This window comes from Lepidochelys kempii, chromosome 6 (genome assembly GCF_965140265.1).
Source record: "Lepidochelys kempii isolate rLepKem1 chromosome 6, rLepKem1.hap2, whole genome shotgun sequence".
Classification (NCBI taxonomy): Eukaryota; Metazoa; Chordata; order Testudines; family Cheloniidae; genus Lepidochelys; species Lepidochelys kempii.
In genome coordinates, this window is record NC_133261.1 from 112,859,613 (window position 1) to 112,886,217 (window position 26,605).

Sequence of the window (26,605 nt, forward strand, 5' to 3'; positions counted from 1 at the left end):
GAGGAGTGTGTGTTTTTCACCACTCCCTCTGCCCAAACCCCAGCGTGTTTTCCACAGGTAATTAAGGTTTTGCTCGCAGCACCCGTATTTGGCTCTTGGCCTTTTAGAGCCCTTGAAAAAAGAACAATACTTTTACAAATTTACCATATTTTAATATATGATGCAAATATGCTAACTTTGCCTATCTATGTTCATATGTGCACCTGCAGTTTTATATTTGTATATGTAAATTTGTATAGAGAAGCTAATCCCTTTTTTACAGCTATTGCAAATGTTTGTAGAAAGATGAAAGTGTGTTTATGCATATATGCACTGATGAGTTACTGTTAGAGCTGTAGAGCACTATGGCTTATGCTTTTTTCTCTTTCACAGAAATTACCTATTACAATATGGACATGAGTAAAAAGACAGAACCCCCTGTGTCTGTAGAAATGGTACAACAAAGGGCGAACCCTGATCACGCTCCTGGATCAATTTACGTTCCAGAACAAGGTGGTTACAAAGAGAAATTCGTAAATACAGTGGAGGACAAGTATAAATGTGAAAAGTGTCATCTCATATTGTGCAATCCTAAACAGACGGAATGTGGACACAGATTCTGTGAAACCTGCATTAATGCATTGTTAAGGTGTGTGTTTCTTAGTATGTTAAAAATGTTAATATGATTGAAAAATTCTGACCTTCTGAAACAGGTTAAACAAATGTCTATTTTTCCATCTTGTCTTGAATGTAAAAAATTTTTGAACAATTTGAAGATTATAGGGCCTGAGATGAAGAGTGCAAAATATCTAATTAATTTTCCATTAATTTATTTTTTCATGAGAATGCTGAGTTATGCAACTATTCATGGTAACATGAGAATAAAAATGCAGCTGTTCTCTTTAAAAAGTAAAAAAAAAAAAATAATAATAAAAATCTAGCTTTTTAGTAGTACCTGGCAATTTCAATACGTTTCATTTGAATCTCAGCTCTGATACATTGCTGCTGATAGTATTCGGTACACATTAGTTTGAGTTTTGAAATAACAATAAATGCATAGCACTTGGTATGTTCAAAATATTGCACAAACTTTAATCCAAGCTGCACACCTGTGGAGTAGATATTTAATAATATCCTCTTTTTATTGATGGGGAAACTTGCAGCAGAGGAAAGAAGTGACTTTCCCCAGACCACCTCCTTCATCAGGAACAGAGCAGAGATAAAATTTGGGAATTTTCTTCCCTCTACTTATTCTCCATAACCATTCTGGCTCTGTGTATGCAACAGACTATATTTCATTGTGGAAATATAGCATTGTTTCAGAGGTTGTGTGTGCAAGGCTAGTGGAGTTAGATATGTTTAAGTAACACATCCTTTTCTCTCTCCTATTCAGTGCATCACATTTATAATAGGAAAAATAGAGTTGTTGTGATACGTATATTATTTTCTGATAAATTGCTGTTTGTGCCAAGAAATCTAGTAATTTTTCTGAATATACATTTTTAGGAAGCAGTCGTCTGTGGTTAATAAGAGGTATTAGTTACAAATATTTCACATCCACTGTCAACATACAGCTAAGAACACACGGATTATATGCTAATGAGCTGTGCACTCTCAGGGTCATCTGAGGAGAAACTTCAGTGAAACTATCTGCTCAGTGTGCAGCAGTAGTTTAAAAGAGCAAATAGGATGCTTGAGTGAGTTCAGTAAAAGCTAGAAAATGATGACATTGTATCACACAGTATACACCCTCGTGGAATACCGACTCCAATTTTGTTCTCTTTGCCTTAAGAAAAATATTGAGGCTATTGAAGCCGTGAGGCAATGAAGATACTCTGAAGCATGTTGAGATTTACATACCATGTGCAATAACAAGGAGTAGGATTAGTTAATTGGGACGGGGTGGGATTTGATTGGAATATTCAACCTGTGAATGACAGCGACAGTTGATCAGTAATTCCTTTACAGTGACCCATAATATTAACAACAGCAATAACTTATTTATACTGTATAAGTCACTTTATAAAAATAGAATAATTTAGCTGTTATACAAGAGATTACAATCCAAACACAAATAAAGGCAACTAAGAGAGGGAATAGGGATTAATAATCGAGGGAAAATTAGTGGGAGACGTGACGGGGGGGGGGAGGGATATGAAGTAAACTCAGGTTTCCTTGAAATAATATTTCATGGCCTATATAATCATGCTGTAGAAATCACTGACATAGGAGGTTGAGTCAAATTATGCCTGGATTTTTAAAAAGAGCTAGGTATATAATAGACACTAATAATCTTTGTGTATGCATGCTGAAATACTGAGAGGTAACCAGAGCTGCTAGATCAGGTGTGCTGTAGAAGCTAGGAACAGATGTTATTTTTTCCATGTAAAGCATTGAACAATTGGCTGGAAACATTATGGTGTGGGGTTTTTTTGTTTTTTTTTTCCCCTTCCTCTGGAATGCCAGGTACAGTCCCCAGGCTGAATGGACCAATGGTTTCATCCATTATGGCTGTTCATATTGTTCCCATAATTTATGGTGTATAAACACATCTAAATTGCTCTTTGTATTTTATGAACAAATAAGTAGATGTTTAAAATGACTATATTCAAGGCAAGAAAGTATTATTTGGTGCTTTTTAAAGATGGAAAAATCCTGGCAGAGGAAGTCTGTACTTCATTTTATGCTGCTATTAAATAAGGGTTTTTTTATTAGTTAAAAATGAATTTTCCATTGTAAGTGGAAGCTGAATTTAACTGTTTACTCAGTTTTCAAATTCTCTTGAAGGATTAAGGATCAAGTTGCAGTGGGGGAGGTTTAGATTGGATATTAGGAAAAACTTTTTCACTAAGAGGGTGGTGAAACACTGGAATGCGTTACCTAGGGAGGTGGTAGAATCTCCTTCCTTAGAGGTTTTTAAGGTCAGGCTTGACAAAGCCCTGGCTGGGATGATTTAACTGGGAATTGGTCCTGCTTTGAGCAGGGGGTTGGACTAGATGACCTTCTGGGGTCCCTTCCAACCCTGATATTCTATGATTCTATGATTACTTTATATTTTGTTTTCTTTAATGTTAGCAGCATTTGTTGTTCCATTTGATTCTATACTAACTTTCATTGAGCCATACCTTCTTAATCATTAACCTTTTTAAATACTTCGAGCAATTATAATTAAACAAGACGCCTTTGATTTACTAGCACCAATCTAAAATCTGATAAATACAGAAGATTCAAAGTGGAATAGAAAATAATTTGTCTATTTTCTCTCTCCAGTTCTTCTAGTCCAAAATGTACAGCGTGTCAAGAGAACATAGTTAAAGATAAGGTATTGTTGTTAAAATAGTCTCTTATTCCTAATATTCAGTTGCTATGATTTATTTAAAATGTTTTTCTGCTTTACAGAATCCTTTTTAAAGTGTTTTAGTACTGTTTCTTGGGGAAAAATGTTATTGTGCAATTTGAACCTAGTATGTCTTACAGCATGACAAAGTAGTAACCATACAGGATTGGAAGCCTTTATGCCTGTCGATCACGATCGACTGGTTGATCTTGGAGGCTCTGCCATTAGATTGCTATCTCTGGGCAGCTAAGTCTCCTCCAATCCTGACCGAATGGCCCTGAGTTCCTCCAGGCTCGCCTGAGTGCCACTCCAGGTGAATCAGTCAAGGAGCTCAGTTCAATCAGGCAGGTTGCCTGTCTGCTGTGGCCCCACTCTGCTCCCAGAAGCAGCTGGCTGCTGGCATGTCTCTCTGACCCGTGGAGGGGAAAGGGGCAGTGGGTCTCTGTGCGCTGCCCACTCTTGCAAGCACCGCCCCCGCAGCTCCCATTGTCCGGGAACCAAGCTGCAGGGACAGTGCTGGGGACAACACACAGAGCCCCCCCCCCCCCCCCGCGTCCCCCAGGGCCACAGAGAAGTGCCAGCAGCCAGCCGCTTCCAGGAGCAGCATGGGGCCACGGCAAGCAAGCAGCCTGCCTGAGCCCCGCTGCGCCGCCTACCGGGAGCTGCCTGTGTTAAGTGCCTCCCCGCCGGAGCCTGCACCTCACAGCCCCTCCCACACCCCAAGGCCCTGCCCCAGCCCGGAGCCCCCTCCTGAATCCAAACTCCCTCCTTCACCCCAACACTCTGCCACAGCTCAGAGCTCCCTCTTGCACCCGAGCTACCTCCCAGAGCCCACACCCCTCACCCCCTCCTGCACCCCAAGCCCCTGAACCAGCTCAGAGCCCCCTTCTGCACCAAACTCCTTCCCAGAGCCCACCCCCCTCACCCTCTCCTGCAACCCAACACTCTGCCCCAGGCTCAGCCAATGCATACCCCACAGTTGAGAATGTTACACTGATTTGTGACAATCCCTGAAGGATTTTGGATCTGTAAATCACAAATGACACTAATAAAAAGTAAAACTCATGAAATGTCCAGTGGATTCTGTGAGATTTGGGTGCAGGGGTCATGTGGTCACACTGCACCTAACTCCCTCCCAGACCTTGTATTCCTCATTCCTGCACTCCAATTCCCTGTCCCAGGCTCAGCCCAGAGCCCCCTCCCACACCCCTGCTCCAGCCCGGTGAAAGTGAATGAGGGTGGGGGACAGTGAGTGATGGAGGGAGCGAGGAATGGAGTGAATGGGATGGGGCGGGGTAGATCCTGGGTTGATCTTAAATTCAAAAAGTGATCTTGTGCATAAAAAGGTTGGAGACCACTCCTTTACATGCATGGTTAAGAAGTTTATTTCATTAACATCCTTTTTTCCATTTTTTTCACCCACACTTTAAACAGGGTCTTGACTATGTAATGTTTCATCAGTGTAAAGAACGTTCTTTTTAGATAGTAATGACCATTTACTCAGTTCTGACACCTTGCTTATCAAAGCTTTGAGATGAGTTCTATACTGATGTAGATACTCCCTTACTCTCGAGAGAGATGTTGGGTATATCAATCTCTCCGTAGCCTTTTTCACAAAATTGTTCTCTTCCAGGAAGCAGAGAGCTCTGTGGAGTGCTGTGTTGTAGGCAGTGTAGCTAACTATACAGGGTATCTTCCTACCACTGCGACCCCTTAGTAGAAACACATCTGTTACACTTAGGTTTAGGTCTTCCTCAGTGGCTTTCCTCCTATTTAATGACATCTATATCCAATTTTCTGTATTTATAAGTTAAATCAGATTTTTATTTTTTATTTTTAAAATAGCTTTTGTGTTAGACTCTGTTCGTCTTGTTACCTCATCCCTACAGTCATTCTGTTTTGTGTATCATAGAGATTGAGGTGTCTGGGGCAGGGATTGTCATCTGTTACTTCTCTGAACAGTGCCAAGCACAGTGGGGCTGTTCTGGGGTTTCTAGTTGCTGCTGTCAGACAGATGATTTATAATAATAATAAAAATGTCCAGCCAGGTCATCACCTTAATGTAACATTCCCCATTATCTCTCCCGCCTAAAAAACCCCAGACAGACAGACACCTGGCAATATATGCCGGGAAACCTCAAATACCTTCAACTTTTCCTACAAGCACAGGAGGAGGAAACTAAGGAGAATGTGGATTATTGAACACATACCAGACTTACTGTGCAAGTCAGTTGACTATTTTCTGTAAAACTGAAATTCCACGCTAACTTCTGCTTTTCACAAAATGGAGCAGCCCAAAGGCTTTTACAAAACTGTCGAAACACCTTGTAAAATTATTCAAAAATCTCATTCCATTATCTTTATTATGATATGCAAAACTGCAGCCTCTTTAAATTGTTTGAATTATTTTGAAAAAAAAAATTACAAAAATCCATGTTACATAGATTATTTGTGTGAGGAAAAAGTGTCAGCTCATTAAACTTAACTTGGTGTCCGAAAAGCATACAAAACTCTTTCTGCTTCCTCTAACTACCGCAGTGAAGATTCTGTGATCAGAATTTTGCTTTAATTTTATTACTGTTGCAATAGGCAAAATAATTTTCATGCAACTACAGTAGAACCTCAGAGTTAGAAACACTCAGGAATGGAGGTTGTTCATAACTCTGAAATGTTCAGCACTCTGAACAAAATGTTATGGTTGCCCTTTCAAAAGTTTACAACTGAACGTTGACTTAATACAGCTTTGAAACTTTACTATGCAGAAGAAAAATGCAGCTTTGGCTTTATTTTTTTTAGTAGTTGATGTTTAACACAGCTCTGTACTGTATTTGCTGCTCTTTTTTTTTTTTTTTCGGTCTTGTCTCTGCTGCTGCTTGATTGTGTACTTCCAGTTCCAAATGAGGGGTGGGCTTGACTAATCAGTTTATAATTCTGGTGTTCATAACTTTGAAGTTCTACTGTATGTTATCTCTGCAGTGCTGACAGCATTATAAGCTTGCTTTCCCAGAAAAGTAGCCAGAGGTGTTGGCAAACTGCAACTGATTAAAAGATTGTACTCTTTTCTATTGGACTCAGAACTAGCCATAATTATCCGTGTATTCATGATCTTCAGACCTGCTTTATTGCAACTTGTATCTAGGAATGAAGCCACACCCTGTTTTCTGTTCTTTTTTAAAAATAGTCTCCATGGCATAAAGTATATCAACTTCTCTTATCAATTCAGATTGCTGTGAGCGTGTTGCTCTGATGCTTTCTTTCTGCCTTGTCTTCCAAGTGAACACAGATGTCACTTCACAGTCTCTATGGATGTTCAAAGCCCTTGATGGACTTGTTCCTGCTATCTGAGATGTCACCTCTCCCTCCATGACCCCCAACAACAGCTGTGTTCCACTGGGAATATGAAACTGTTGCCCAATAAGTAGAGGCTTGCAAGTGCAAGATACTGACCTTTCACAGGAGCCAACCTAAACTGTGGAACTCATATCTCTAAAAGACAGGAAAGACCACTGACATCGCTGTGTTAAGAACTAAATGCAAAAGTCATCTCTTTAACTTTAACAAAGCCTCATATGTTCTATATATGGAAACACTAATGAAGCTATATCTTCAATAAAATAGGAAGGAAGAAAAAATAAGATTGTTTATTTGGATACTATGGTTTGGAGACACGTAAATATCTAAATAGATAAGTACCTGCCAAAAAGTTTAGACATTGCTTCACGATTGTCTGATTATTGCTGTTCTCTCTCTCCAGTTTTCTACAACTCAGTTCAGTCCTTTGTGGTTTTTCTAACTGGGAGCTATCTGATCACTGTCTTGGCATATCTATTTTTATTGCTGGGCATGCTGTGCTCTGATGTATGCTTTGTTACTACATATAGGAGGCTCTCTTTTATTCTGTTTTAATCACTAAGTTCTTTCCTCATTTGCGAAAATTTGTTTTACCCCTAGTCTTTCCCCCAGCCTTGAGTGACTTAATTTCCCATTTAAAAAAATAGCTTCTGTGGGTGAGAGAGACAAGCTTTCAAGCTTACACAGAGCTCTTGTATCTCTCTCCAACAAAAATTGGTCCAATATGATAAATAGAAAAATATTTAAAACTCAAAAAGTGGGAGTAGAGGAAGGCTTTCAGTCCTCTTTATATACCAGAAAGAATTTAAAAAAAAAAAAAGAGAGGCAGGCCCTATTTTTTTTTCTTTGTTAGGTTGCCTCACAGTCTGTGAATTGTGTGTTTTTTTTTTTCTGGTTTACAGTGTCAGTCAGCTCCCTGCACTCCGAGCCTGAACTAATATTGCTATTGTGGAATTGTTTTTAAAAGTATTTTCACTTTATTTGAAGTTATGTTCTTAAACTGTTTTTAAATCTCTAAAGCGAAGTGGCTTCAAATTACAGGTATTTAAGGATAACTGCTGTAGGAGAGAGCTTCTTGCCCTTCAGATATATTGCAGAAATGAAAACAAAGGCTGCAATGAACTACTAACGCTGGCACAACTACTGGTAAGCACTGTGATGCCATCACAAGCTTTCTTTCAAATTAAAGAATGGGAAAATCTACAGAAGTCAACTTTAATCCACCGAGTTCCTGATTAATCAGTGATGTGAGCTAATCTGACTGTTTATAGAAGTTATCATAAATAGTGTTTTTGAAGCTCTACTTTTAATTGATCTGTCAAGAATCTTCGTCATAGACCAAAATTTTTGGTTTGGGCTGCCTAAAAATCCTTCAGCCGGAGTCCTATGTTCTTAGTATCTATGAAAATCAGGCTACTTATTTAGGTGCCTAAACTTTAGACTCTCCGTTTGGAAAAGTTTGGCTATAATGTTCAGATTTTATAAGAGCAAATCTCACATTCTCATTTGGAAAACCTGTAACATGCAGCAGCTTTGCAGACCTGGAAGGCTGATATGTATGTGGTTTTTCACTGTGCTATTTTTTTTGCTATTTCATATATTTTCTTTTTGAGTTTGAATTCCTGTTTGATATTTCATTGTTAGCAGTTTTGGGCCTCTAATATAAAGGTTATTCCACTTATACTTGAAATTGTGATGCTTCTGGTACTTCTGAATATCTAAGATAATCTGAAATTTTGGCTCTTCAAGACATAACATAGCAGTCATCTGAGGGTCAGATTCTAACTTCAGAAATACGTATCTCAGTAAATCCATTACTGTGTAGTCATGCACAACTGCGTTAGCAGATGTTCTGAGGTACAGCATGGTGCACATCTAAGATTAGACTCTGGTCCTGAGTTTATTTTGGGAGAGTTATCTTTCATGGGTATGATGAGAAGAAACATGTAAAATTTCATTAACTTGATTGTTTTATCTTACAGACGCATTTGAGAAATGACTGTCAGTTTGAAGAACTTTCATGCCACCGTGCTGATTGCAAGGAGAAAATACTGCGGAAGGACTTGCCAGACCATGTAGAAAAGACCTGTAAATATCGGGAGACTACATGTAAATACTGTAAAAGCCAAGTCCCAATGATTACATTACAGGTGCAGTGTTTTCTTCCATCACTAAAATCAGTAAATTACATGTAATGTAGAATGACCAATTTTCACGTTTCTTTTTCAGCAACCATCAGAGGTATTGGGCTTTCAGTCTTGTATAAGGCAAAATTTGCTTCAGCACTTTTCAATTCAAAAGGAAAATATTCTAACTGTGAAGATATATTTGCTGTCGAGGAAGTTGTCACAGCCCAAGTGTAAATTAAATTGAACAGGAAACATTTGAACACCAGAAATTAAAAAAAAAAACCCAAAAACTGTTTCTTTCTAAAGTACAGTCTTCACATGATGCAGGGAATAACTGCTACATTACAGTAATTTTTTGGCATACATTCTTCTATTCCATCCTATTTAAATTGGTATATTGTGCAAATCTACCATCCTAACAATATACCGTCAAGCAGGAGTATGTGTTTCAGAGGAATAGCACATTACCATTTTTCCTTTGTTTGGTGCCTGTGTCATCCAGAACAACTTTACGTCACCTTTGCAGTTGTGCCAGGGAATTAGATACTCTTGTATAAGCTGGCAAGGAAGAAGGAAGAAAATGAGCATAACATCAAATTCAATAATACCTACTGTCTCTGCATATCATGTACCATATGCAGTCATATTTAGAAAGCATTATTATTATTTTTGGCCCAAGAGTAGGGTGTCTGGTAAGCAGTGTGTTATAAGTGGGATAGAACTATAGGATAGAGATTGGGGCTACCATTATGGTCAAGTGGGGCAGAATTTGTGGTGGTTCAGTGGCTTGGATTTGTATGTATGTTATCACACTCCTGCATCTTATGATATTGAGCCCCACTCTGATATATATTCACTGTATTTATTTTTAATATATTTGTGCAACGTTTCCATGTCTACAGCTCCCTGGACCTCTTAGTGAATGGCTAGAACTTTCCACTTCCTAGTAATTATGTTCTTAGCTATTACTGTTAGATGACGACAAAGCTCACAGGGGTGTATTTGTGAAAATACAAAGCAAATATATGTATGTTAACAGGAAGCATTGGTGATTTATTTAATGTGATTTGTATAGAGGCATCTTAGCCTCTAACCCTGTAGGCATTACTATACGGAGACAAATATATAAATAAAATATGGGAGAAAGGCATCAGAATCTCTATTGTGTATATACAACATCTGCCTTTTTCCCACATGTTTGTCCAGATTTAGTAAGTGATATGAACCAGTAGATGACTTTCTAAAATACTCAGGGGTCTACCCCGCAGTGACTGCCTAGGTTCATCTTTGGTACAGCTATCTTTCCGTATCTGTCCAGTACATTTAAGGGGTTCCTGTAAGCTGTGGCAGTGCAATCTTATTTTTATACAACTGGTCATTCCTTCTGTTCACTCAGCTCTCAAAACTGTTACGGGAAAACTTGAAAGCCTGCTATCTTTAGGCTTGAATTGTTGGGGATATGGCCAAATTGAAATGTCTAAAGCCATTCTGCACTTAATTTTTAGGGGTTAAGTATTGTGTCTGTAGAGTAAATCTTAGTGATTCTTTAAATATGTTCATACCAAATCCAGACTGGGTTCCTGAATATCTCATATTTTTTATTCAGGGAGCAGAAAAATTAAAAGGTCTAGTCTTATGAAAGTGAGATTTGAATAACAGAAGCAGAAGTTTCTCAGCTTCTCTTGGTGCATTTCCTGAAACAACTTAGTTATGCATTTTTGTCTATAATTATGTTACTAGACTTTAATCTTTCAAGAACTGTATTTTTATATTTTAATTCCTATCTTTAACAAGACCCACAGTTACTTTTGATTTACTCATACTGTTTTCTGTAGTTCTAGGGGAAAAAAGGAAAAATTTTGAGCAAGTATTTTCCCAAAAACTCGATAAAATGAGAGCATTCTAAAAAGTGTAACTTCATCAGAGACCATAGTATTTTTTCAGGACCCACAAAGGGAATGCACTTCATACTAAATAAAGTTGTATACTGAGAGGTCTAATTTTACATCAGTGGTTCCCAAACTTTTATACTGGTGACCCCTTTCACATAGCAAGCCTCTGAGTGCGACCTCCCTCCCCCTTGTAAACTAAAAACACTTTTAAATATATTTAACACCATTGTAAATGCTGGAGGCAAAGCGGGGTTTGGGGTGGAGGCTGACAGCTCTCGACCCCCCCATGTAATAACCTCGTGACCTCCCCGAGGGGTCCTGACCCCCAGTTTGAGAACCCCGGTTTTACATGTAGTAAAAATCTGAGGTATTAGCCAGTCCTTTTCATATTTTGCTTCTTTATGAACTTCTTAACAAGAGCAAGTTTGTAAGTACAGTTCTTCTTATGCCTGTACCAGCTGCTACTGTCCTGGACATTGAGATATCCCTGAGAAGTGTCTTGTCCCCATGAGAGCCTATGGTCACTAAGGTTTAGTTTCCAATTTGGTCTAATCACAGATGGTAGGACAAGCTAATTGAACAAATGGGAAAAATCTTCCCTTGCTTTTCATCCAACATTTTATTTTAAAATGATCATTTTATTTTAAAACATTTTGATTTTAGTGATCAATCTGTAGATCTCAAATTAAAACTTTAAGTGCTTATCCTGGAGAATTGAAAGGCCCTGTAAGGTTAAAGGAGAGTGACAAGAGTTTTCGGATGTAGCAAGTGGTGTTATAGATGGCAAGCAAATGCTCTGTGATTAGTGTAGGGGAAGGCAAAAACGTTTCAATTCTGTTGAAAATTGTGGTTAAAATGAAGCACTGAAGCATAAAAAGGGGAGAGCAGGAACCTTTGTAGAGTTAGACCAATGCCTGCTTGTTGTAGGAGATCAGCAAATCAAAAGTGTTAGGTGTTCCTATATTCAAAATATTAATGAAACTAATAATTTGCAACATAGGACCAGCTTCCAATCATAGTGGTTTTGGTGTTTCAGGGGCGCAACAATAGCCACAGCATTAATATCCTGGAGGAGCAGAGATCAGCCACTGATCATGCCATAAAACAACAATGCCTACATTCTTTTAAAAGCCTGGAAGAATGTAGTGTGTGAGATTATACAAATGCTGATAAATTTGGGTTTATTTTGGAATATTACCTGACTATACTTGAGTACCAAGACTTAGTCTGGTTGTAACCAGACCACTCAGTTAGATGAAAGAAAGATTTGCTTTGTGTAGTCCATCTGCTCACCCTGAGCTTAAGTTCATCTCTGTTGGCCTGTGCAGACCATCAGGTTTTTAAGCACATTAATAAGTCAGGCAGGCATTTCAGGGACTTGAACAGAAAATGAAAAGCAGCACAAACATTTTTTCGAGGCTGTACAAAGAAAAAAACCAAAGGTATGCAAATGGAAACAAAAATAATTTTTCTTGTTTCATGTGTGGTTCATGTCTTCATAGAATCTGCCTGCTCTGCAGCGTAGGAAATCCCCTTTATGGCTGACAGACTATTTAGATAGTGATATGGACTTGCAATTAAAATTTTAAAAAGCACAAGTATTTGTCTAGTCTATACTGCAGTGATTTATCTCTCTAGGTGAATTCATTTCTAAATGCAATTTTATTTCATTTTATTTGAAGCAAACATAAAGCTTTTGGTATAATGCAATGTATTCCACGGTCCAGTGTGTCTTTCTGGCAGACAAAATTGCTCATTCTTCAAAGCAAAAACAGAAGTGAAAATTGTATTTTATTATTAAAGAATCAAAGTATTATACAGAAAAAGAGAATTTTTAAAATTGTTATAAAATGGGTTTGCATGCTGCGTTTGCTATTCTGAAAACCTTGTTATCCTAGCCTGATTTAAGGCAAGATTATGTGCAACCTGCATCTCACATCATATGGAAGAGTTGAGAGCAGCTTCCATGGAGAGTGGGTGCCTAGGGATGAGGAATGAGCTCTTCTGGTCAGAATGGAAGTAGTAGTATTCTACTCCTGGAATAGGGACCAAAATCAAATGCATGTTGAAGTCATTGGAAAGACTCTCATTGCTTTCAGGGAGCACAGATTTGGGCCATGAACCAGTAGCGGATTACTCACCTCCTGAAGCAAGGGGGGAAACCAGAGAATTGTCAGTGATTTACATGGTGCCCTTTACTGTGGGCTGCAAGTAAACTTTCAGTCTATCCCTTAGTCTTTCAGACCTGTCTGACATAGTGAGAAATGGATGTAAATTAGGAGATGAACACAAAAAATGCACTGTGGTTTGATCAAAAGGAGCTTTAAATAAGCTTAAGTATTTTGATGTATAGTGCAAGAATTCAGTATCAAATGGTAAAGAGACTCAAAATTAAAGGATAATCAAAAGTGAATACCAGTATATGGATTTACAGGGTTCTCTGACATTCAGAAGCATAAATAAGTATAAAGCATAAAGTATTCTTGTCAGCAAGTTAAAGAAGTATGGGCTGGATGAAAGGACTGTAAGGTGGATAGAAACCTGGCTAGATCGTCGGGCTCAATGGGTAGTGATCAATAACTCCATGTCTAGTTGGCAGCCGGTATCAAACAGAGTGCCCCAAGGGTCTGTCCTGGGGATGGTTTTGTTCAATATCTTCATTAATGATCTGGAGGATGGCGTGGGCTGCACCCTCAGCAAGTTTGCAGATGACACTAAACTGGGAGGAGAGGTGGATATGTTGGAGGGTAGGGATAGGATACAGAGGGACCTAGACAAATTAGAGGTTTGGGCCAAAAGAAATCTGATGAGGTTCAACAAGGACAAGTGCAGAGTCCTGCACTTGGGACAGAAGACTCCCATGAACTACTACAGACTAGGGACCAAATGACTAGGCAGCAGTTCTGCAGAAAAGGACCTCGGAGTTACAGTGGACAAGAAGCTGGGTATGCGTCAACAGTGTGCCCTTGTTGCCAAGAAGGCTAACGGCATTTTGCGCTGAATAAGTAGGGGAATTGCCAGCAGATCGAGGGACGTGATCATTCTCCTCTATTCGACAGTACAAGAAGGATGTGGAAAAATTGGCAAGAGTCCAGTGGAGGGCAACAAAAATGATTAGGGGGCTGAAGAACATGACTTATGAGGAGAGGCTGAGGGAACTGGGATTGTTCATTCTGCAGAAGAGAAGAATGAGGTGGGATTTGATAGCTGCTTTCAACTACCTGAAAGGGGGTTCCAAAGAGGATGGATCTAGACTGTTCTCAGTGGTAGCAGATGACAGAAGGAGTAGTAATGGTCTCAAGTTGCAGTGGGGGAGGTTTAGGTTGGATATTAGGGAAAACTTTTTCACTAGGAGGGTGGTGAAGCACTGGAATGGGTACCTAGGGAGGTGGTGGAATCTCCTTCCTTAGAAGTTTTCAAGGTCAGGCTTGACAAAGCCCTGGCTGGGATGATTTAGTTGGGGTCTGGTCCTGCTTTGAGCAGGGGGTTGGACTAGATGACCTCCTGAGGTCCCTTCCAACACTGATATTCTATGATAAACATCTGAAGAGCTTTCCAATGCACTGTATGGTGGTATTGGAAGGAATATTGTCTTGGCAATTATCCTCTTTTTCCAATAATGTGCACTCCTCTACATGCTTCGTGGGATAGAGAACTTTGATTTTATTGAGGTTTTATTGATAAAGGATGATGTAAACTGCTCTTCTTTCCACAGGAAAATATGATAAATCCCTTATTTTTCTGAATCAAAAACAGTTGAGAAATACATATCAACTGAAAACGTAACATCTGTGTTTGTTCTTTCCAAACATTGTACAAACACGAAGTAGCCATGTTAACTGTACTGCTCACTGTATAGCACCATGTGAATATATATTTTTAATTACAGCATGGTAAGTTACTTCTTTTTTCAGGCAAGTCCTGTTATAAAATGGTTTGTAATTTTAAATATTGATAAAGTATAAATTGTAATTTGCCTTTTTTCTTTTCTTTTAGAAACATGAAGATACAGACTGTCCCTCTGTCGCGGTTTCATGTCCTCATAAATGCAGTGTTACATCACTCTTGAGAAGGGAGGTAAGAAGTCATGCCCAGAGTTGTGCTAAAAATTAAATAAATCCCTGTTCAACAGTGTTCACCTTAGAACTTTGTTGTTAGTAAGATCTCGCAAGAATTTTGCCAGAAGCCATTTCCTTATTACGATGTGAGATCTAAAGAAAAGGCTTATCTACCACTACAGTTAAGTGTGATAATTTTTTAATAATTTTTTTAGTGATTTCTTAGGAAATTATATTTCAGAAATTACTTCCTTAATTTTCTGTATTTATTACAAAAAAATTTGTCAAAAAAGATTAGCTTTTATCTCTCTTAATGAAAACTGAGTTAGAAGCACTTATTGAGGCCAGTAGAGCAGAACCTTTGGGTAGTGTTAGGCAGCATGTATTCTTCAAGTCTCAATATTGAAATAGAATGATAAATCTAAAATATAGTAGCATATACTGACATTAGACATCATATAGCATATAAGCCAGAGGTACATCCTGACCTTAAATGCTGTTTTGATTTTGGTGTCCTCATCTCAGAAAAGATCATAGCAGATATTGAACAGCTGTTGTGTGGAGTTGGTCCATGCAAGAGATTAAAAATATTGTTAAGACTGTTAAATTCGCAAAGAAGGAGAATAAAGGGCCTGACACTTAGATGTCATGGTGGTATAGATGCTTTAGAAATATTTCGGTTAAGCCGATTTAGCTGATGCTTAGTCAGCTAAATGTATACTCAATACGAGGACAAGAGGGCACTTTTGATTAAATTAAGAGGCACCAAGTTTAAATAATCTAAAAGGAAACACTGTGAAACTCACTGCCACAGGATAAATGTTAAGTAAATAGTTTAATCTTATTCAAGAAAGGATTTAATATTTAGTGTCTGTATTTCATACGATTGGGATAAAATTACTGCTTTATGGTAAAATTTACCAGTAACTGAGATAAAGAAGAAATTTCCTCTTGACGTTTGCTATTGCTATAGTGTAAATGGACCATTGGTCTGTTCCAGTATGGCATGTCCTGTGATCAGGTGCAACAGGCTACTAAAGCTTCTAACATATGTAGAAAATTCAGTTAATATTTTGAGCCGATAAATTTCTTTTGTATCTTGTGGTGTTTGAATGTATTCCTTTATTTGATCCAGTATTAGTAGTATCTGTAAAGGCTGATGTGCATATTTTTCTAAAAATAAATCCTTTTGTATGATCTAGAATGGGGAGCACATATTTGTCTCCAGCACTCCTTAAAATATTGTCATTTTTTTTAAACTCATTTTTGAGGTATCTTTTTTTCACTGATAACCCAAAAAATCTAATGGAGTATGTTCTCCTGACATAGGAATACATCATTTTAGTGTTACAGTAAGTGAGTAATCCTATTTAGTGCCCAAAGTGTGCCAGGTACTTTCCAACTCTGTCTGCCCCAAGGAATGTGCAATCTAAAATGTATACTAGGCCTTGTGCATTATTAATAAACATTATGCTCTTGAGAAGATGATCTAGGCATCTGTCTAATAATATAAGTGGAGAGCCACCTTTGGGGCTCAGTTCTGCCAGTATATATTAACCAATTGAGATCCTGATTCAGGAAAGCACTCCTTCTCATAACAACACCTATACATGTTCTTAAATCCTACTGAAGTCAATAAGAAATGCTTAATTGCTGTCCTGAGTAGTGAGGGACTTAAGAATGAAGTCCTTACTACTGTGAATTGTCCCATTAAAAACAATAGGTCAACTCACATCAATAAGCACAAGTCTTGATGCGAAGGGTTGGAGGAATTGGATTCTAAAAGTTGTTGGTAGGGTTGGATTTTAACCAGCTGCCATCTTGCCCTGCATCATTTTGTTGACTATTTCATTTTTTCTGATGTTAAGAAAATGAAGCCCAGTTGGATAATTAGGGGCAGCCATTCTAAGGTGATATAGGCAAATGCCTGCCTAACAGTTTGGCACAATACACGACTTTCTCATTCTCAATAGCGTACAAAAAGTGAAAATGATATCTTATAGAATAATCGCAACTCTTAATATGTGTGAATGGTTACTGGTTGACACAGTCCTTAGTTCTGAGGAGGTGAAAGAAGCCGTGCCCCCCCCCCCCCGAAATCTTGTATAGCACATGTACTTTTTCTTACCTGATTTTTATTTTTTTTTCTGAAATGTTTCTTTTGAACTTTCATTGTGAATTTCTACAGCAAGTTGTTAAAACAAAGTAGATGTTGCATATGCCAGGGGGGGATGAGTTAAGCATCTCAAAATTAGATTTGAAAACCCTTGTTTCTTTAGCACCACAGTTTCATATGCAGGCAGGATCAGTTCAGGCCTTTTTCTGGAGGTGGATGAATTGAGGACCAGAGGGCTTACTGTGTGCAGGTCTTTTTAAATATCTTGAACTCAGTGGAGGTATAAGAGTTTACACCAGGTGAGGATCTGGCCCCTAGGTCCTCTCTGCTCTGTATGGAAATAAAGATCTTAAGGCACTTGTCAGAAGAGATGAGGTTTGTCATGGTGTCCTTTACAAAATGGCCCTTCATTCCAGCTCTTAGGCTGTTTGCATCATTCTGCTGCCCTGTCCCCTAAAAACGGCTGCATTTCATTATGGCTCTGTGTATATACTTCTGTGATTTTATTTTAAAGGACAAATTATTTTCTGTGTTTATCATTCAGAATATTGGATCTGTGCAAAATACAGGCCTTTTCCTACTTTAAAACATTGAATCCTGTGTACTGCATTATAAATGTGACTCAGCTGCACCCTGGTATAAAGTATTTGTCTGTTTCATGCAGTATTTGTTTACAGTCTTCATTGTTTAGTTTTGTTTTATTTTAAATTCTGATATTGAGAATTGCATGTCATGTTTTGACAATCTATTCCTAATGAAACTAGAGTTAGAAAAGGCGTATGTTACTACAGTGAAACTGGTCTTAAGTGACTACCCAACAGACCAGCAAAAATCATTTGTCAAGTAAAGATTGACCTTTAATTAAAGTCAAACAAAAATGTATGGAAAGCCTTGGGTTTCTTTAAAGTGGCATTTTTTTTAATGGGGTTGCCTACAGGAATGGTCTTCAGTGGATGTTTCACTGTATATTAAATGTGTCTCTGTATATTGTATTGGCATGTGCGTGTGGTTACATGTGTATATACAGTTTATGCACTCTGAGTAAGAGTGGAGATAATATGCACACATGTACTGTATGTTTTACAAATGGCACACAATACAAATCTGATAATCTGTGCCCTTTATATGTTCTGAGCATTATCATGCAAACGTTTTCTGCCAAAACTCACATTTTTTTCCTATTGCAGTTGAATGCACATTTGTCAGAATGTATTAATGCCCCAAGTACCTGTAGTTTTAAGCGTTATGGCTGCACTTTTCAGGTCAGTATATAACAATTATACTTCCCAATTGATGAAAGTCTGCAATAAGAAAATTTAACATTTTGACGTGAAAGTTCTGGACTTCTCTACTCTTGGTTAAGAAACATTCATCCAGTTGCATGAGTGATTAAGACTATGCAGCAGGTGTTCGTTTTTGCATATATTTTTATATATATAAAATTATAAAAAGCACATACACATACTGGCGATATCTTGGGATTTCAGTTAGCCAGTTACAGATGTCTGAGATCAGAAGATATTATTACATTAAAAACTTTTCTCTTCTTTGAAATAAGAGAAAAATAGTCATTTTTTTTCTCTCCACAAGCTGTCTAGTAATTTCAGCTGTTCTATGGAAGTTATTTAATTTTTTCCCAAATTAAATTTAATTTCTTCCGTTTGCGCCTGTGAATATATACGATATGATTAAAAATAGGTTGGCCCACTTAGAATGTTTGTTTTATGTACATTCATATATACATATGTATATATGTCTGTGTATGCCTATAGGTGCATGGTCAAATCACAGCATAGAATTAATAAAAATTGTAGATTAAATCCTAGAAGTCACCACAAAGTAAGAAAAAACTTTGTGTAGTTTCAACACTGTTATTTCCATATTTGCAATATCTTACTTTTCATACCATGCATCTGAGAGTGTCAGCCAATTCTGACAGTTTTACAGTAAAAATTTAAAAGCTGCTGACAGGAAAAACGGAATTTATCAAATTAAATGCCATAATTTTGAAGCTCACTGTGACCTATGAAACTAGATTTTTGTGTACATGTGCAATCTCTGTGCAACACTCCTCTAAACCTTCTTTCCCATTGATATCTCAAGGCCTGTTTTAAGTCTCATTGAAGTCAATGAGAGTCTTTTCCCATTAACGTCAAAGGACTTTTGATCAGTCCCTTAATATTCTGCCAGTGTAAAAAAGAAAGCATTCAACAATTTAAACACAAAAAGTACAGTTCCTCTCTCAACTGTAGAAATAATTAATGATGTAGCACTGCCCACTGTTATGTCTTACGTATCACTGTTCATTCTTTTTATGTATGTATATGTGTGTATATATGTACATATATCCACATATATATTTTTGAATATTTTATATAGAGTATATACATTGAAGATCATTGAAACTTTTCCAGTTGCTTGCAACATATCTAACATCTAAACAGATATAAAATGTTTTGCAAAATATTTGCTGAAGTATAGCGTGAAGTAGAAGGTAACATGATCTGCATCTTATGTACTCTGTATATTATCTATGTGTGTTTTGTAAACTTACAGTGGTTATTTGTACCAACATTTGCAGATTGTGAGGGGGCAGGAAATCTGAACATCATAAAGCAACAATGGATGTGTCTTGCTAACTTTCTATAATGGCAAATTAGCCACTGTAAACTATTTTAGTTGACAGATTCTACAAAGTTGGCAGTTTCCAGTGATGATAAATGTACCTTAACTGTTTTTCTTTCATATTCACATCAATGGAAACTTTACAGTAATTTATAAAATGGTTAAAGCTATATTTGTGGAATCAGATGTTTGAGTTATGTGACTTGTTTTCTGATTTATTTATTATAAAAGTTTCTAGAGATGGTTCTAAACAATTCATTTTGTAAATCTTTTCTCCACTTTTGTTTCCTCTGATAAATAAGTACAATGGAAATATACAGCAGTTGGATAAAACACTTGTTTTTAAATGTATCTCTCACTTCTTTCATAAGTTCCCAAGTAGATTTCCACTCTATTTATATTTTTTATAAAGTACATCTGTGTACCAAAATATATGTAGTGCTGGTTTTATAGTCTTGTGTTATATTATTGGTTTTTTTAAAAAAGTGAAATTGGCTAAAATGTATAAATTCTTTGTTGTCACAGGGAACAAATCAGCAAATTAAAGCACATGAAGCCAGCTCAGCAGTGCAGCATGTAAATTTATTGAAAGAATGGAGTAATTCTCTAGAAAATAAGGTATATCTTCTACTCACTTTAATTTTCATTAATTTTTTTAAATTCTATAAAAATAGAGGAAAACACTTTTGTTCAGAAGCTGTTTGGAAATACAGCTAAACCACTAGTAGGCTCAAAAAGCGGTAAAATGAGTGTAACATCAATTTTATTACAATAAAAGAAGAAAATTGGCTTCACGAATAAATATGTAATTTTTATTCACGTGTTGCTATGAATTTAGTATTTTAATATTTAAGTTATCAAACCAGCTGACATTAAATTTCTCCTTCAATCCCTTTTTCTTATGAAAGAGACGGTTAGGAAAAGTACTGCAATGTTAGGAGCTGCATCTACCTGTGTATTTTTCTGGAGATCAGATCCTGGAAAACTCCACATACTGAACCGGCTTCATTTTTATTTTAAATTTATCAAGAGCTCTCCAAGCTTCTTGGCCTGAAGAGACTTTTATTAATTGACATTCTGTGTTACTCTCAGGCAGGCTGGTTTCTGTTCTGATGCTGGATCTAACTAAGTTCTCATTGTGCAATGCTCCCTGGGAACTCTTGTCTTTAAAAGAGTTTTGGGGACTTAGGGGAATTTATTGGGAGACCAGATGCGGCAGATCACCTCACTAAGAGCTTCAAGTCCTTTGAATGACTTAATTTAGAGCATTTAAAGCAGGCCTTTCGTAGGCTTTGACTTCAAAATATGTGTCAATGCTGCACCCAATCAATAGTGAAATGAGGCAACCCATTTTAAAGTGACAGGTCTTAAGAGGGTCAGTGTTTTAAATAAAAACATTATTTTGATGGCTTAACCAAATACTGAATTACTTTTAATCCGATGGTTTCAGAGTAGCAGCCGTGTTAGTCTGTATCCGCAAAAAGAAAAGGAGTACTTGTGGCACCTTAGAGACTAACAAATTTATTTGAGCATAAGCTTTCGTAAGCTACAGCTCACTTCATCGGATGCATTCAGTGAAAAATATAGTGGGGAGATTTATATGCATAGAAAACATGAAGCAATGGGTGTTACCATACACACTGTAACGAGACTGATCACTTAAGGTGAGATATTACCAGCAGGAGAGCGTTGGAGAGGTTTTAGTTGGGGGCTGAAGGTGATGGCTAGTGGTGTTCTCTTATTTTCTTTGTTGGGCCTGTCCTGTAGTAGGTGACTTTTGGGTACTCTTCTGGCTCTGTCAATCTGTTTCTTCACTTCAGCAGGTGGGTATTGTGGTTGTAAGAATGCTTGATAGAGATCTTGTAGGTGTTTGTCTCTGTCTGAGGGGTTGGAGCAAATGCGGTTGTATCGCAGAGCTTGGCTGTAGACAATGGATCGTGTGGTGTGGTCTGGATAAAAGCTGGAGGCATGTAGGTAGGAATAGCCGTCGGTACGTTTCCGGTATAGGGTGGTGTTTATGTGACCATCGCTTATTAGCACCGTAGTGTCCAGGAAGTGGATCTCTTGTGTGGACTGGTCCAGGCTGAGGTTGATGGTGGGATGGAAATTGTTGAAATCGTGGTGGAATTCCTCAAGGGTTTCTTTTCCATGGGTCCAGATGATGAAGATGTCATCAATGTAGGTAACGCAAGTAGAGTAGGGGCATTAGGGGATGAGAGCTGAGGAAGCGTTGTTCTAAGTCCACCATAAAAATGTTGGCATACTGTGGGGCCGTGCGCGTACCCATAGCAGTGCCGCTGATTTGAAGGTATACATTGTCCCCAAATGTGAAATAGTTATGGGTGAGGACAAAGTCACAAAGTTCAGCCACCAGGTTTGCCGTGACATTATTGGGGATACTGTTTCTGACGGCTTGTAGTCCATCTTTGTGTGGAAAATTGGTGTAGACTGCTTCTACATCCATAGTGGCCAGGATGGTGTTTTCAGGAAGATCACCAACGGATTGTAGTTTGGAGTACCAAGAAGTCACCTACTACAGGACAGGCCCAACAAAGAAAATAAGAAAACGCCACTAGCCATCACCTTTAGCCCCCAACTAAAACCTCTCCAACGCATCATCAAGGATCTACAGCCTATCCTGAAGGACGACCCATCACTCTCACAGACCTTGGGAGACAGGCCAATCCTTGCTTACAGACAGCCCCCCAGCCTGAAGCAAATACTCACCAGCAACCATACAACAGAACCATTAACCAGGAACCTATCCTTGCAACAAAGCCCGTTGCCAGCTGTGTCCACATACCTATTCAGGGGTCACTATCATAGAGCCTAATCACATCAGCCACACTGTCAGAGGCTCGTTCACCAGCATATCTACCAATGTGATATATGCCATCATGTGCCAGCAATGCCCCTCTGCCATGGACAGTCTCTACGTAAAAGAATAAATGGACACAAATCAGACGTCAAGAATTATAACATCCAAAAACCAGTTGGAGAACACTTCAGTCTCTTTGGTCACTTGATTACAGACCTAAAAACGTCAAAAACAGACTCCAGCGAGAGACTGCTGAATTGGAATTAATTTGCAAACTGGATAGAATTAACTTAGGCTTGAATACAGACTGGGAGTGGATGGGTCATTACACAAAGTAAAACTATTTCCCCATGTTTATTCCACCCTCCCACTGTTCCTCAGACGTTCTTGTCAACTGCTGGAAATGGCCCACCTTGATTATCACTGCAAAAGGCCCCCCCGCCCCTGCTCTCCTGCTGGTAATATCTCACCTTAAATGATCACTCTCGTTACAGTGTGTATGGTAACACCCATGATTTCATGTTCTCTATGTATATAAATCTCCCCACTTTATTTTCCACTGTGTGCATCCAATGAAGTGAACTGTAGCTCACGAAAGCTTATGCTCAAATAAATTTGTTAGTCTCTAAGGTGCCACAAGTACTCCTTTTTTTTTTTTTTTAAATCCGATGTTTCTGAACAAATTCTCCTAAACCTAAAAGTAGAAAAGTCCGGAGCCTCTTTAGCCTTTCTTTGAGTGGGAGTGAATTATGTGAAGGCATATATTAAAGTAAGAGAAAGGTGAAAGCAATCCAGATGAGAGCCCACTGGCAAATGGAGATGTAAGCCTGTGACTTTAGTCAGTCTACAGAAGTTTATTTGCCAGAGTTCACTGAACTATGTGGAGAGCAATTTCCCTGTTGTGCTAGCATTTTTCTTCAGAGCCCAACTAGAAAACAATTTCTTTTGCGCAGGAGGATTCTAGTGTGCTTTGATTCAGGTATATTTCTGTGTGTAAATTTTAGTTTCACTGGAGAGGAGAACATCATCTCAGTTTACCATCACCTTCAAATCTAGGAAGAAATTCCCATAATTTAGTGGTAGTGTAGGTGCTGTAAATGTTTCAGCTTTAACAAATACAGGTTCATATTCTTATTTCCTTTTTTGCTAATTTGAGTCAAGCTATAAAATTTATTTTACATAATTAAAGAGAGCCTCTTCCCTGTGACTTACAGTATATTTTTCTTATTTTCCATACTGCACTTTAAAAGAATTGCAATTGCCCTGATATGTGCTGTATCATTTAAAAACGGTTGAGCAATTCTGTATCTTTTTTTTTTTTTAGTGGTAAGAAAATAAATGCTTCCGTGCAATTTTTTTTCAGTCTTAGGACATAATTGCTTATCACTATTGTCTTTTTGCACTTCCTGCTTTGTAAACTTCTTCCTATACATAATAAATGAGTTGAATCACTGGAAATCCCAGGACAGTGCCAAGTTACCAGAATAGCTAACCACATATCACATGTCAGTGATTTTATTGTCAAGAGGTGTAATAAAATGGATTGTGACTTACTTTAACTGGAAGGAGAGGACCCTAACTCATGGCACTGAATGCGTTAGGGCAGAGAAGGAACTTCTGCTGAAGAATATAGGTGAAATCCTGGCCTCATTGAAGCCAATGAAAGTTTAGCCACTGAGTTCAGAGAGGCCAAAATTTCATCCTTTGTACTTAACTGGATTTGAATGGAAGGAAATAAAAAGTTAACTGCTCCCATTCAGGATGATTCTTTGATGACACAGAACACCTAAGTGGTGTACAAACTGAAAACCTTCAGGCTTGCTGTATATAGTCCCTTCCAAAGCATTTGCTAAATGATCACCTCAGTAAGTGAATATTGCTGTTGACAAAAAGTAAAGAGATTAAACAAATTTAAATCAAAAGTTTGGTAGTAGGGAATCTGAATTTCATGATCTGAGTCTTTCTTTGTAGTGGGACAAACTAGAAGCCTGAATCAGAATACCCTGGAATTTTTGGATGCTGGGAATCGTGACTCAATTCAAATTTTGTAGCTTCTCTAATAAATCCTGCTATGTATGCTTAAATACAAAAGCCGTGTCATGTGATCTAAATGTGGAGATAACTAATCCAATCTTGTAAGGAATGAGAAATGTTTTCGTTTCTTATTTGGGAGCGTGAATTGGGTTCCCAGAATAGAATTCTGAAATAATAAAATAATACCTTAATTTATTAAATGCTTTTGCAAGACAGCAAAATGGCGTGCACTGTAGCATTGAAATATGACGAGTAAGTGAAGAAAATTCATGATTCTTGATTTCAGGTACGGTGCGTAAAATACTGATAATAGTTTTGTTTCTTTTTGTGCTCCCTTATTTTAAAATTGATATACTCAAATTCAAAAGGCACAAGCCAAATGAAATTTGAATCCTGTATATTTATTTATCTCCGTTCATGCATGAGTTACTTTCAGATTACATTTGGTGTAATGAGAGGTTTGTCTGACTAAGGACTGCAGGATATGGCCCTGTAAACTGCATGGGAAATCTCAGTACAAGACAGGGCATATCTGTAACTTACATAAAAATGGAAATATAATACCAGCAGCACAAGTGCAACAGGCTTGTGATCAGGGAGTATGGAGAGGAAATAATGAAAGAAAGGGAATGGAAATGTCACTATTAAGTAAAGAACTCTGATTCATTAAGGAAAAGTTGGATGCACAAATTAGAGTAGCTACCCAGAAGGTCTGATTTATGTGGAAGGCAAACTTTCACATGGTTAAAGTGTTCTTGAAAACTATCGCCGGTACACTGGGCATGCTTTCCTTCAGTGACTGGCAGTTTTCTCGCTCTGTAATGTAAGGAGAAAAAATCCGCTTCATGCCTTATTTCTACTAGGCCTTCTTGTGTCCTTGTAGAAATGTGGTACAGGATCTCGTTCCAACATGCATACCTTTTGGGTGGGATCTTGTCCCCTTAAGATTTCAGTGCTGTTGAGCACTGTTAATTTGTATGGGTCTTCAGCGACTGTTCCATTTTGTGGGAATGGAAATCATTTTTTCTTATCTTGCCTTGTAAAGATCTAGTTCTTGACTCTGGGCCTGGCAGTGAAGTGACATCAGTGGAAAATACTGAAACAAGGTTTTAAAACAGCAGAAGTGGTGGGGCACCAAGAGTCATGGCCACCTTATGGTTTAAGTCAAGGGTGTCTGAACCTGAGAAGCACTAGAGGTTGTCTTGGGGTTTTTTAGTTTTATTGTTTGAATGCGGTGTAAAATAATTAGTCTGAAAGAGGAACTTCCACATTTATTTAATTGGATCAAAAATGGTGTTTTGTATTGTCTGTCTGTCAGAAGCAATGCTGAGATGTAATGAGTCCAACATTGTCTAGATGTCAGATACTTTGTTGTACTGTTGAATAACATATAGATAATATATGCAGTGTAATTGTAGCCATGTTGGTCCCAGGAATTTACCTCACCCACCTTGACTGTCTCCTATAGCTCATGCATACTTCTTGACAGAAGGAAATTGTGTAAAAGTGTAACACATGCAAGCAACAAAACGAGTGATGAATAGATTGCTTACACTCTTTTATACGCTCCTTGTGGCTCCTGATAGATGTTCCACACAGTATTCCAATAACATGGCTGATGGCTTAAAATGAAAACCAGTCACAAACAAATATTATTTATGAAAAGGTGTGCCCATACAGAAAAAGAATATCATCACTAACACTCTGTGCATCCTCTTTGTCTCTTTGGGTGCTAGTAGACTCTTTTGGGTTTGCTCTGGACTGAACAGATTCTATCTACAGTAATATTAGTTAAGCTGCTTTGACCACCTTTCTTTAGTACACAGCCATCCATTGCCACACAATTACCATAGTTAGTGAGCTCATTTAAATTAGAACTTAGATTGAGAGAGTAGAATTTACTAATCTTCCTCCTTCCTACATAGGCCTTTTCAGTGCTACTTTTCTTTGGCATTTCTCTTTAAGCAATATTAGCATTGCCAACCCCAATCTGGAACTAAATAGGTTGCTTCCTCTGTATGTCTAACCACCTCCATGTCGAGGAGTGAGGCGAAAGCCTGGACGCTGACCTATTAAATAGTGACCCACATAAACAGTTGTGTTTAGAAGTAAGATTTATTGCTGCTTTTGCATATCGCCTTTTCTCATTTATTAGGCCAGGTTGTATCAGTACAACACTGTGGGAGTGGGGAAAAAATTATTAGAAACTTCCGATTTTCCTGGTAGTATTTTAGCCATAGAGAGAGATTTTGCTAGGATCTCTCTT

General features: G+C 38.0%; 1 protein-coding gene across 5 annotated transcripts in view; it reads left to right on the forward strand.

Moving 5' to 3' along the window:
- The window catches only part of TRAF3 (TNF receptor associated factor 3), a 90,596-nt gene that overhangs the window by 42,676 nt on the left and 21,315 nt on the right, over positions 1-26,605 (forward strand). For 4 of the 5 annotated variants that reach the window (XM_073349709.1, XM_073349708.1, XM_073349707.1 and 1 more), the window contains exons 2-8: positions 373-628; positions 3,250-3,301; positions 7,709-7,813; positions 8,650-8,817; positions 14,685-14,765; positions 18,050-18,124; positions 20,013-20,105. In XM_073349709.1, coding sequence (XP_073205810.1) covers positions 390-628; positions 3,250-3,301; positions 7,709-7,813; positions 8,650-8,817; positions 14,685-14,765; positions 18,050-18,124; positions 20,013-20,105 — 813 coding nt within the window. In that variant the 5' untranslated portion in view covers positions 373-389. The remainder of the gene's footprint in view (positions 1-372; positions 629-3,249; positions 3,302-7,708; positions 7,814-8,649; positions 8,818-14,684; positions 14,766-18,049; positions 18,125-20,012; positions 20,106-26,605) is intronic. The other variant, XM_073349710.1, reaches the window with a different exon arrangement.